General features: G+C 34.3%; 1 protein-coding gene across 2 annotated transcripts in view; it reads left to right on the forward strand.

Moving 5' to 3' along the window:
- ZFPM2 (zinc finger protein, FOG family member 2) overlaps positions 1–13,423 on the forward strand; it is a 479,524-nt gene that overhangs the window by 112,482 nt on the left and 353,619 nt on the right. For both annotated transcript variants that reach the window (XM_081258034.1, XM_081258035.1), the window contains one exon: positions 12,498–12,599. In XM_081258034.1, coding sequence (XP_081114160.1) covers positions 12,498–12,599 — 102 coding nt within the window. The remainder of the gene's footprint in view (positions 1–12,497; positions 12,600–13,423) is intronic.

The raw sequence follows: 13,423 nt of genomic DNA on the forward strand, positions 1-13,423 counted from the left end.
GGTAAGATGAATTTAATTATAGTAATGTAGTCAGTCAGTTTTTTGTTGTTCTTAAAAGGTCAAGTAAAAATAACAATATGTTACACCAATGAAGCAAATACTGATAACGAATGCAGATTGCTGTTTCAGCTTCTTTTAGTAGTTCAGTGAGATTCCAGAGATTGGCACTGAGACTACATACCAATTATAACAATTAAAATAATGGTAATAACAACTTCCATTTGGTGACTGCTCCTCAAAGTCAGACATCTTGCTGTACATGTATCATCTCTAATCAACTTACTGTCCTGCAGGGTGGATGTTGTTTCCACCTGTGACTTCCAAAGTTCAGTAACTTGGCCAAAGTCACAAAATTACTAATGGTTAATATCAAATTCAAACCTAGGTTACTGTACTTACAAAGAATGGGAGCTAATTTCATTTTCTGATGTCCATCATTATGTAATCCTTATAGAAGGAGATGGACACATTGGAAGAAGCCTGGCTGTATGAAGTAGAAAACTCACTTTTTCAAGGTATTTTTAACACTTATTACACATGACGTGTCAGTCAAGATAAGGGCATACAAAAAAACAAGACATTTTCAAGGATAAAGTAAATAAATTAGGAGTGTGCTTAAAAGATTTCTTTTGGTCCTCCTTTAAAGACTCTGTCAATATAAACCAGTGTGCAGTAAATAGAGTTGGCATTTTGATATAATGAGAGCGCTATACTGAAAGCTCTTTAGACTTATTATACTAACTGGAAGATTATGTTACCCTGATTTGGTGGCATGAAATAAGCCACAATTTCTCATTGCTTGTTTTCTTGTGAGGTTGTTTTCAGGTAATTCAAAAGACTGGGGACAACCCAAAATGTGTGTACTTGGGCAGAAGCCAGTAACAAATGGCAAAATGTTTACAAATCCATCAAAACTGTTTGGATAGGAATTTCAGCCCTGTAGAAATGTTTGCAAAGTGAACTCTTTAAAACAGCTTGACCTTAACACAAAATAAGGCCAAATAAAAAGCGGAGAGAGGAAGGAAGGAAGAGGAGAAGAGAACATTGTTTGCAGCGAAAGCTCTGGGCACTGTGAAAACTTTTCACTTTTCTGAAGGAAATGCAGTGCAGCAGATGGTAAGGGTGGACGTGAGATAAACATAGGAACTGGAAAAGTAAGCAATACATTCTAACAGGTTCTGTATCAAAGATCTGGAGAAGTAGAAAAGATTAGACAAGGAACTGTTCTGAAACTTGACAGTAGCTGTATCTTTACCAAGTCTTACCCACATAGCAGAGATGGAAAGTGGAATTGCACAGACAGTAGGCTGTGATTATATTTTTCTGACAGTGAGAAGGGAAGGTCTTTTTAAGGATTATTTTTAAAGATAGAGATTTATCAAGGTGGAAATCTATAGGACAGATCTATAAAACACTTTGTTCCCCCCTACCTATTTAGCAATGGAATTTGATGTAGCTTCTCTTCTTGCTTTAGAATTAGCACAAGACACTGTATTTTGGGTCTTAGATAATCTTTTCCTTTTGTCAATGCAAATTATGGTCCAGACTAGTTAACTAACACTGAAAATCTATGTTACCTGTTTCTAGTTGTATAAGAATCGGTATATATGAGTGCCTATAAATGACCACACATGTACAGAGGCAGATAGGGGAATATATAAAGAATGTTCTTATTTCTTAAAGATACAGTCATCTAGTAAAGGAAGGAAAACATATGTACAAGTGAGGCAAGGGAATATGTATATGTATGTATATATATATATATGTATATATATATATATATATGGAGTGGAGGAAATGTTAAGTTTGGGCTGATTAAAGAAGCAGTGTGTTCATTCTCAAGCTTCCTTTTGGTAATGTGCATCATTCCAGTATGGAAACTATTCACCAGCATGTGTCTGCCTCATTTAAGCCTGTGTCCTGTGCTCCTACATCCTGTCCTAGTGACTGACTACTAAAAGGGAATACCACAATACAGTAACTCAACAAGAAACAATTCTACAATAATGTAGAGTGACACTGATAATAAGAAAGAACAGGGAAAATAGCTAATATCCTAAGGAAAACACAATTTAGAAAAGAATGATGTTTTCTCCATAATACTGGCAGTTTATCTTGGGGACCTTTTAAAGTGGCACTAAAAAAAATCAAATAATTAGTAAATGGAATGAAATTTGAAAGTTTATGTAAAATGCGTACCTTATCTTCACACTTATCTTTGCCAAAAATATTAAATCTACTCATTCACCTTTTAAATTTATCAGTTGTTCAGTTAGTTTGATGTAGTGTAGTATAGCTTCAGAACTCCTCATTTGCACAGACTCCTTCCAAGGCCCTGCACCTAATTTTGTAATTATAACTTTACACTCTTCTTTTAAGAAGAGGCCTCTCAAATTGAATAAACTTCAGGCCCCACAAGGCCTGAATCGACCTCTGTTAGTACCTTCATTAAATATGGATGATCTCATAGGAGACAGCAATGATCAAGAATGTTGTTTGGTTTCAACTTCCTAATTTTTGGAAAACCTTGAATAAGATTCCTAAAATGTTTTGGCACTTATAGTAGATATCTGAATTTCAAATCTGTTATCATTCTAGGATACGTTGCCCTGAGCCTAAAGAGAGTATAAATACTCATGAAAGCACTGTGTTAAAAATTAAAGCAGAGAGGGGAAAACATTCTCCCACACATCTGAAAATCTAGGTGATGCCGTGGATGCTATCTCTGTTTTTCTTGTGTTATCAGCAGCCAAGGACCTCTTGCTGGCCCTGAAGGAGGAGGTGCTATGGGATGACCTTGTGGTAAGAAGAGTTTGAATGGGTCTCTTGATAACATTCTGGGACTATCCCTGGTGGTGGAAGCTGGGTATGGATCTGAGTTTAGACAGGGCTGATGTAACCTACAATACTTCTTTTTCTCCCCCCACAGATATGAAAAACTTCATTAGGATTAGATTCAGCTCTAACAATAGGTTCCTGGAAGCTGCCCCAGGACTCTCCCATTTACAATCCATTGTCCAGAACTTAGTCTTAAGGAGTGGTCCACCTCAAGAAAAGGGAGGCTGGGAAATGTGGTCTTTATTATTAGGTGGCCACTTGCCCACCTCTAAGTTCTGTTACTATGGAGGGTTTTCAGTTTTGCAAAGGGCATTGTTTTTATTCATCTTTGCTTGATTATTGGAATAATGAATGACTGAAAGCATTGGGGCAGTCAGTCCATGCTACACACATGTTTCTGCAATCCAATAAATATTTATTGAACACCTACTATATCAGACATTATGGACATGCTGTGATTACCATGTGAGTAAATGCAGTGAAGGTCCTGGCTATTTTGGAATTTACCTTATAGTGAGGAGGCAGACATTAATAAAATATTCACATAGTGGTACAGGGTGGTTTGAAAGAGTGAGGAAGGTCAAAGCCTTCTTAAGATTGTGACATGTGAGTTGGTATCTAATGCTGAATTAAATAGGTAAAAAGAAGTAGTAGGGTTCAGACAGAGGGAACAGCAAGTGGTTAGCAAGAGACTAGTGAGCATGCAGATTGTGGTGGGACTGTGGTAGGAGCTGACCCAGGAGAGAGATGTATGAGCCAGAGAGATCAGGAAGGACAATGATCATAGGGTGAAGGACAGGAAATAATGAGAGGAAGCATAAGAGAGGAAGATAAATACTTTGAAAGCTGAAGCATTACAGGCAAATCTGAGCTTCCCATAAGCCATAGTAGAGAGAGAAAATGAAAGAGTAAGATATATGTAATTCCAATGGTCAAGCAGTAGGAAAAACAGGGTTTATCAGAAGAAATAAATGTTATCCCCTATTTGTGAGCTCTGAGAGTCATTTATCATCATTAGGGTATTTGAACTAGTGTTGGAAAAAGGGCATTCAGATATAGACCAAAGTCTTTGTTAGCTGCTGTCCCACAATATGCATTCTCCATTGGCCTTGGCTTTTTGGATGTGTGGCTTGAATAAAGTCTATTTATAATGAGTAAATTATATTGTGGTGATGGAGCGCTATGGTAATGAGTGATTGCTTATGACTCATATCCTTAAATGGATTATGAGAAAGGAGAAGGTCTCTGGAATGAATTGTTAAACAGGAAAGAATAAACAATTAGGTTATATGAAGAGCAATATTCAAAGATCATAACTTTCTCAAATTGGTTTGATCTTTCTGTGTAGACGAGGTTGGCTTGTTGGGGAGACAATTTCAGAGATTGTAAGGTTTGGCTTTACTTTTTGTTATTGTTGATGATGATGATGGTGATAGTGATGATGATGGTGGTGGTAATGATTTCCTAAAGGGAATGCTGGGTTTGAAGCTTGAAGACTGAGTCCAGAAAACTGAAAGCTAGTGGTTTCCTGATGGCAGAACAACAGAGTGAATAGGTCAATTACAGTTCAGAGTATTATCATTTACAGACCATCAGGCATTACTTTGTCTCCTCTTTGGAACAAGATGTGCTTTAATTTTGTAGAATCCTCCTCTGAGTGGAATATAGTAGTTGCAGTGAATTTTCTTTTTAGTTGCAGTGAGGTTCTCTTATTTGTTTTGGTTTGGGGAGGGGGAGCTGGGGAAGAGAAAATAAAAATTATTTAAATGCAAACTTTGAAATATGTATTTTAGAAACATTTTTCTTATATATTTGACTCTTTCAAATGCTCATTGTGAGAAATAATGAGGAGTGAGAATTCTTGAATGATAGATACACGGCTGAGAATTTGCCTTATTTTATCTCATGTGGAAATTTCCCTTATGTTCCAAATCTCAAACGAACTTAAAGTTTGAGAAAAATACTTCTCACGTAGAGGCTGATACTGACATCAGGAATAAATGTTCAGGACTGTAGAAAGAATTTATAAATCACTGTTCTTCCTAAGTTGTCAATACTTTCAATGTGACTTTTATCTGATACAGTTACCATAAACGTTAGTATTTTCAATAATTTTCCCTTATTAACTGAAATAAAGTGCCACAAATTACAGTAGTTATGCATTGACTGTAGAGATTGAGTTTCCTTTTCAAAATGACAGACTTAGCCCAGGACCACTGTCATCAAATATTTCAGGATTGTTTCCTGATCTGGGGTCTGAAAGTTTATAATCAAACAAATGTGGATTCTATTTTTTTATCTGTTCAATTCATACTCTGAGGTATGAAAAAGGCTATTATATAAGTTACAAGGAAATCACATGCATTTAAAGAAATGTTTGTGTACTGACTATTGACTCTCCAGAACACGGCAAAATCCTACATTTTCTTATACATTTATAATAAGTCGAGGGAAACTTTAGTTAGACATGATTATGGGAATCCACAGAATAATGAACGTATTCTTTTTAAATGGTCGTAGTATTTAGATTTTTTTTAGGTATTAGCAAAAAAGGGTAACAATTGCATGTCTTTTATTTTTTGTCTCTGGAGATAAACTGTGTCTGTAATTTGGCAATGCAGAGTTAATTTACCCTGGCACCTTTGTTTGGATAAGCTATAACCAAACAATTGTTTTAAGCCAAACCATATTGTGAGGCTATTAGGCAGAGCAAACACAAACTGAATCTTAAACTTAAATGTCCTCACCCTTCAATACGAACTGCAGTTTTCTGTTTTTGACTGTTACAGTCCTTTAACCAAAGCTATCTTGTCTGATGATAAAACCATAAGTGTATGAAGCTCACACATTTTTCATCTCTTTTATGACCTTATCTTTCATGAGCGGCTTCTGTGAAGGTATCCTAACTATAGGAAGCACCTGGAAAACATATGTGATATCTATTCTCTGATAAGCAGTTGTGAACAAGAAAGTAGATCTGTCACTTCTGAACTGTTCATTGTTAAAAAATACTTTGATGATTTAGCTGATTGCAAAATACATTATAGGGATGACTAACAGCTACAGTAACACTCCTAGTCAAGAAAGTTCAATAGTTATATTGTACAGGAATTTCTATAAGAGGTTAATATTGATAGGAACTACGTGGATTAAAAGAGCAGGACTGAGAAAGGCTGTTTGCTTGCATGACTGCTTTCAAACACTGTTGCTGTTTTGTGCTGAGAAAGTGACTGCCTCAGGATGTGGCAAATCTTTAATTTCTACAGGAATATCTAACTTTCAGTGAAAAGATATTTATTTGTGTTTTTGAAATTATTTTTGCCTTGCAAGTACAGCCACTGCTTTTACCACCTTGCCAACAATACCTAATATGGAATTAAAAGATTCTGTTTCGTGTGTTCCAAAGACTTTATTTTAGTGCATTTCCCCAAGTCATTTGTGCTGTGTATTATAGTGCTCAAATAACACCTTCAATTTCCTCCTATAGGGCTTTCATTGATTCTGAAAACTAGACTAAGAAAAATGGAAGGGCCCACAAAATACGTATGATATCTTTTAAAAGGGCAACAAAAGAGTTTAATCTTGCAATGGAAAACCATTAACTCCATAGCCATAATTTTAGAAATATTATAGATTTTGTTACCACTTGACATTTATTCCATTTCATCATTTTATGAATCGGTCTCTGTATATATATATATATATATATATATATATATATAGTGGTTATCCCATTAAATGTGTTTGTGCTTTGCTAAAAATACACTGAAATTTCTATTTATGTATATGAATTATGTGAATAAAGAATTTAGCAAATAAATGAATGCATGTCAAATGCATTCATAGGTGTTTCTGTAATTCTCTTCCTAGCATCCTTTCTCTCTTCCTTTCCTCTTCCTACCAACAAAGCTTTTGAAGCAATATCTGAACAAACTTGTCATTATTATCTTAGCTATTAATTATTCATGCCATTTTTTCATAAGCTACTCTAGAGTGCTGATTTCAAACATATAAGAATCAAAAATGGATAGAAGTTAAAAAAGAAGATGGTCAATGAAGTCATTTCCATTCAAATCAAGAAGAGGCTGGAGTTGGGTTAATATCAAAATAAAGTTCTATTTATGAATTTTCCATGAGAATAAATATATTGATAGGAAAGAAGCAAGTCTCTATTGTAAGGGTAAAATGCTGTTTCTTAAAAGTAATTTAGAGATTTCATATTCGATTAAGTTATTTTTTAATCATTTCATTTTTCATTAGTAAAAAGATTAAAAATGAATTAGGTGAAAACATTACCATAAAAATGAGAGCTAGCTTCCTGAAATAAACTTAGATGATGAAGGGTCTGGAAGTTGAAAAACGTGACATATTTTAGTTATTAAATAGTTCTGAAAGCAATTAATTAGTAAATGTAATGATATTGCAATAGGTTATGTTTAAAAGAATGAAACCAAAATCTAATTTTCTAACTGCACAGTGAGCAATGGTTATTGATTAAGCATCTGTATGTAGTTTGATTTTACAAAGTTCCAAGTAAAATAGTACACCTAAAAAAAATAATGAAGAAACAGGGTTTATATATGATGAGGAGAAAGCAGCTATCTGATCACATCCTGCTGTCTTTATTGTTTGACATCCAGTAGACTTTGACTATAATATTCTAATGGGTTTGGAGTATGGTCTTTGGAGTTGGACTGACTTGGAATCAATTCTTGGCTCTGCCACTTACTAGCAATGTGCTTAGGCATCTTCTCACATATCTGCCTATTAGTTTACTCTTCTGAAATATAGGGATAATAATGCATGGCAGAGTCGTTTATGTGATGTTCGAGAAGCACTTAGCTAGTGCTGAGTGGTGCTCAAGAAATGGTAGCCATGTTTAGGTTTACTATAGAATCTGAGCTTTGTGACATGCTCTCTGCTTTATTCATCTTTATGATTTCAGTATTTGGCACGTAGCAGACACTGAGATGAATATAAATTCAATTCTGACGCGTTTTGTTTTCTACACCCAAGTATATCATTTCATATGACGTTCTTATGCTTTTGGGCATCTTTCCCTTTTTTGCTTTCTTTCTTTAAGAAAACACAATTTAATCAGCCAACGACTTTCTTCTTCTCTCCCAGGATTTATTTTTATTAATGTGATATATATTGCACATTTATGCAGTTTTCATAAATGGTTTAAAATAGTTGTAAAATGTAATTTCTTTAGAGCTGTTAATTGTGTACAATCAACTATTTTTACAGTGCTTCTTTAACTGAGTACTCTGCAATATTTATTTTCAGTAGTTTTCTAATTATATGTGCTGCATAATCAAACAAATTAGAGCAAATTGTTCCATGAATCAGGATTATCAATACTGATTATTGCTCCAGATGTGGCACAAGTTGAAATCTAAGCTCTACAGTTCTGATTTGGCAGTTAAGTGACACTTAATGAAGGTATTTTATTATATGAAATTACTAGTTCATTTTGAGTAATTTACTAAATTTCTGTGTGCATCAAATATCTGCTGAGATTTGTCATCATCCTGCCATTTTCTTTTCCTAGTAGTTACTGGATGAAAATGATCATGGGTAAATTTGTCCCATACTAAATGAAGGGAAGGGCTTCATTCAGTTAACTATCAAACAATAGGAGTATTTCTTGAACTATTTCTTGTCAGCATCTTAAAGCTTTGTCTGGATGCTGTTCTTACATCACTGAAATGTCTTTAGTTTCACCACCTTCAAGTTGTCATTTTTCCTGTGCAGTAACTTAATTACTGTAATCTTTTTCTTTGGGGAGATGGTTCTCATTTTTAACCTGGAAAATGGTTTTCAATTATGGAGCCTCAGAACATTAAACCTACGGAGTTCAGATTCATCTAAGATTATGCCTCCAAAATTTCAGGTATTTTATTGGCTTCTTCCTCCAGAAAGCTTCCGTGACACCAAGTTTTCATTAAGTGTCATGCCTGTATGCTCCTGTCACATCATGGACTGCTCCCATGAAAGCATTCATCACATGGGGTTGCAGTCTATTGATTGGTCTCTGTCCTACTCTATAAGTTTTATGAGAGAAGGAACCATCTTTGTTTTGTATTCGTAGTGCTCAGGGGCTCAAGAGTAGTATTTTAATCAGTTAATAAAGAATGCTTTATGTCACTTCCATTCAATAAAGACAGACATTCATAAATCTAAGTAAATTCTTTTAACTTCTACATGTTGTGATTACTTTGCAGTGTATTCTTCCAAACGTACTTGTTTCTCACTATATTTCTGAATACTTTTCCTTCCAAATATGTAATTTGCCTAATAAAATATTTTAGAGTAGACTTAATTCTAGTCTCACAAAAATTGGGGTGAAGAATGTCTGAGACATGAGTCAGAGTGTTGTTATGGATTGAGTGGGGGAAAATTGAAAGACTGGAGGTCTGACAAGGTATGTTCATAGAAACTCAATAAATATATGTTCATTACTGTATTTGTGTCACATGATCTCATCAGTTCCCCACTGTAATACCTCTAATGCTTCTCCCTGTCTTCAATATGAAGGTAGAACTCCAAAAATAATTTTAAGGTTCTCCATGGTCAATGTCATTTTATGCTTTCGGTCTCTGAATTTCCATATCTTATGTGCTCTCATTTGGAATTATTCATGGACTATCCTGATTGTTTTCATCAGCGGTTACCTCTCTTATGCATGTGGCCTGTCTCCTTAACTAGATTACATGGTCCTTAAGAGAAAGTATTTTTTTCTTTTTCATATATTTCATTGTATCTTCAAAAATATGCCTTGTAAGTATTAACTATTGATTGAACTGTGCATGGCACAGTGTATTTCCAACAAATTAAAATGTGAATAGTAAAAGTCAGGAAGATTTACTTCTCTGTGCGAACATAGGATGATACAATTAATACCTGAGTATGAAACTTAACTTCTACAAGTAGTTCTGGCCAGAATTTTACTCTCTGTTCTCTGGGCCCTTGGATGTGTGATTTTTTAACAGCATAGTCTCATGCTCGCTTGTTTATGTATTGCTCTGCGACTAATATTCAACTGTTTCAGGTGTGCGTGGTTCTCTCTTCAACTGGTGGGGTAGAGAGGGGAAGCAAGAAAGGATGTTTTGGAAAGACTGCTAACTGACAGGAGACTCAAATTTAATTCCTAACCTTGTACAAACTGCTGACTTTGGTGGTCTTTATGGTGCCTCTCCATGCACCCTCATATGCCTACTGCTCTGCTTGTTAGGGAAAGGAGATACACCTAAAGCTGCTTCAGTCTGTAACCCCTGGAATGACTGGGAGGCATTTACTGCTGAAGCATGAGAAGGCTTGGGGGAGATGCCTTATGTAGTGATAAATGTTGTTAACTATAAGACCATAGATAAGTTACTGACCCTATCTGCGCATCAATTTCCTGATCAGTAAATTTTGTCTAATTTGGGTTAGATGGTCTCCAGCATCCTCTCTGATGCTCACATCCCTATGTTTCAAGACTCACAAGACACAAGAAAAGTGCTTGGAAGGCATGGATGTTGTTTAAAAATTATAGGTCACATGCTGTACTCTTTTTCTACTCTCTTTCCTTTGTAAACTCCCCACGCATTTTCCTTTGTAAACTGCCCTGCATTCGTGCCTAGAGTTAAACCTTCATTCAGTCTGTGGAAATGCAAGCAAAAGGTCACTCATCTATGTGGTAGATTCTAGTATGGATTCTAGTCCCCATGAAAAATAAAGTGTTGGTAAAGTCAGTATATATTCCTCTAAATTGGGTCACACATCCCTGGTAGCACTCAAGAAGGTTGGGTGGTACACTGATATTGTATTAAGTAACATTGACTCAGTTGGTGAGAAAGTTTTCAAGTTTCTTATATTCTTTCAATCTACTGCAAGGCCATAGAGCCCACTTGTGTGTGCAGGCTGAGAACTAGCCCTATCTGTATCTGAAAAGTGAGAGATCTCTTAACCCTGATCTCCTAAGATAACTGGTTCATGCGTCTGTGTTCTATGTGACCTACAAAAAAGGAGCACAGAAGATTCAAACTCTTATCTTATTACTGAGCCTTTGTACCTTTCTTATGGTTCTTGGATCTTGTCTTGCATTCTCGTTATTTGTGAACTCTCTTTAATGAGTTTTATACTACTTTCAAAAAGGTATTTTTCCATATATATGCTACTATACCTACTACAGTCCCTTAAACCTGGTAGATGCTTAATAAACATTTTCTGGAGAGAATTTCATTGCTGTTCATTTTGATAATCCAGAAAGGAAGAGATAACTCAGTTTTCAAAGAGCCTCCAATTCCACACATGGGGTTCGGTGCTGTGGGGTATGTGTAAGAGCCAATGCTCCTCCGTTAAGGAAACTAAGTTCAACAGAGCTGTCACTGGGTTTCTACATCATCTCTCTTTACTTTTATTCCACTTTTTAAAGTGATTCATTTTGTGCAGCTAAATATAGAAATGAATATAAAATTTATGAAGTTTAAACTTCAAAACTCATATCAGCATCACACTAATGTCATTGTAGTAAGAATTGTTTCCTGAAAATTTTGTATTTTCTAGGTTACTTTGAAAGATTTTAAGAATTCAGTGTATTTTTTGTATAATAATATAAAGATTTAAGTACTATTAGAGATTTAACAACTATGTGGGAAATAGTTATTAAATACTTCAGAGGGCAAGCGATTTAACTTAAAAAATTTAGCATTATTAGATTAAAGGTTTAGTTGCCCTGTTTTTAGTATACATTCTTTTCATTTCTGTCATCACATTTTCTTGTCATTCTGTTTTCTGATTTCTGTTATCCTTTATAAGTAGGAATGATTAATATATTTGTGTGCACTGTCTTAAAGTCAATTACTTTCCTTTAAAAAGCAGCAGTACCTTGTTACATTATCAGTTAAAATGAAGGTACCTACAAATTGGACTCTTAACTTTTAAAATGTGATTGCATGTTAAGGTGTTTCTCCTTCTTTGCCATAAGTATACTTTTGCTCAAAATAAATTACATTGTTTTTCTTTTCTTATGTGAAAATGAAGGCATGATTTTGTACAAACTAGCTATGCTTCTTCAAGAACAAGCATAGGTTTATAGCTTCTTGCATTGTGAAGACTTGTGTCACTGGCTCATCTTATATGACAATAATTCAATTATGACCTTTTTATACCCATTTAAAAAATAAACACAAACAAGTTTTAGCAAGCTTAATGCTGGGGAAAAAGAAAATCTTCTTCAAAATAACCTAAATTCAACCCAAACATAAGTATGTCTTTTCCTATGGTATTTCTTTTCTGCTGCATATTGCCTTTATAAAAATGTAATTTGAAAATAAGCATGTTACGGTTTTCTGTATTGAAAGCACTACAATAATTACATACTGCTTTTTATTTTCTTCTTCTGTCTAATATTAATAATTCCAAATGAAAAATTTTATGGAGATGTTTTTAATGTTTATAGCAGTTTATTTATGACAAATGTTGATTTTCTTTATTATAAAGCCACAATAGTTATCAAAATGATTAATCATAGACCTATGTCAATATAATGACAATATTTGTAACAAATATGTAATTAGATATATGCTATGGACATCCCTCTAGGAGGATTTGAATTTCAAATAGAGGGCTTTAATCATGTCCCTTCCTCTTTGCTTGTTGGTATTTTCTAGGTGATGATGAAGGAGTCCAGGAGACAGCAGAATCAGATGGGGACACACAGTCAGAGAAACCGGGGCAACCTGGAGTTGAGATAGACGACTGGGATGGACCAGGTAGGACAAAAAATTTAAAATTCAACCATCTGTTGCTACTATGAGGAGTTCACTTTTTTTTATTAAATTTTAATTAAATTATAAAACTCTCACTTTTTATTTAAAAAATATTTGTGTGTATGTCGGTTACATGGAAGCCTGAATAAATATCATAATTTAAAGAGGATTTTTATCTTTGATAAATAAACTATAAAAACCAAAGTGTTATCACTGCTTGAAGTTTTTCATCTTTGTTTTCTTTCATACTCATGTAGGAATTCAGTTAATTCTACTTGTTTTTTCTTTGAACAGAGATCTTTGTGCTGTATCCACATTCAAATTGGGCATACTTTTAAAGCTTCAAACAAATAACAATACTCCAAAGAAATACTTTTAGTATAGTCATGTTGTAAGTCATAGATTGAATCCCAGTATGTGTTTAGAAGTTTATAAAACATTAACAGATGCCCCACTTTGATTCAAGGTTTTGGTAATATTTTTATTTTTATGAATGAAAATTAAATTTGATTTTAAAGTTCATTGATATTTAATCATTTCAAGAAAAACAAAAACTGTTACAATACTCCAAAAGACCAACACAATTGTATATAAATATGTACAGTTTGTAAGAACTCTGTGGCTAAAAACCTTTATATTTGGTGCCAACTAATTTACAATTGATGGTATATTTATAAATGGAGACTGTTATGTCATAGGGCTTAAGGATATAAGCGAGTTTTGAAATAGTTTTAGCCGTGATTTCCAAAGCAGTAACATTTTTCATTAAGAAAGATCCCTATATTTCAATCACATTTTCACCCTTGCATGACTTTGCAAATTGCTCT

The sequence above is a fragment of the Mesoplodon bidens genome (genome assembly GCF_964165515.1).
Source record: "Mesoplodon bidens genome assembly, chromosome: 16".
In the NCBI taxonomy this organism is placed as follows: Eukaryota; Metazoa; Chordata; class Mammalia; order Artiodactyla; family Ziphiidae; genus Mesoplodon; species Mesoplodon bidens.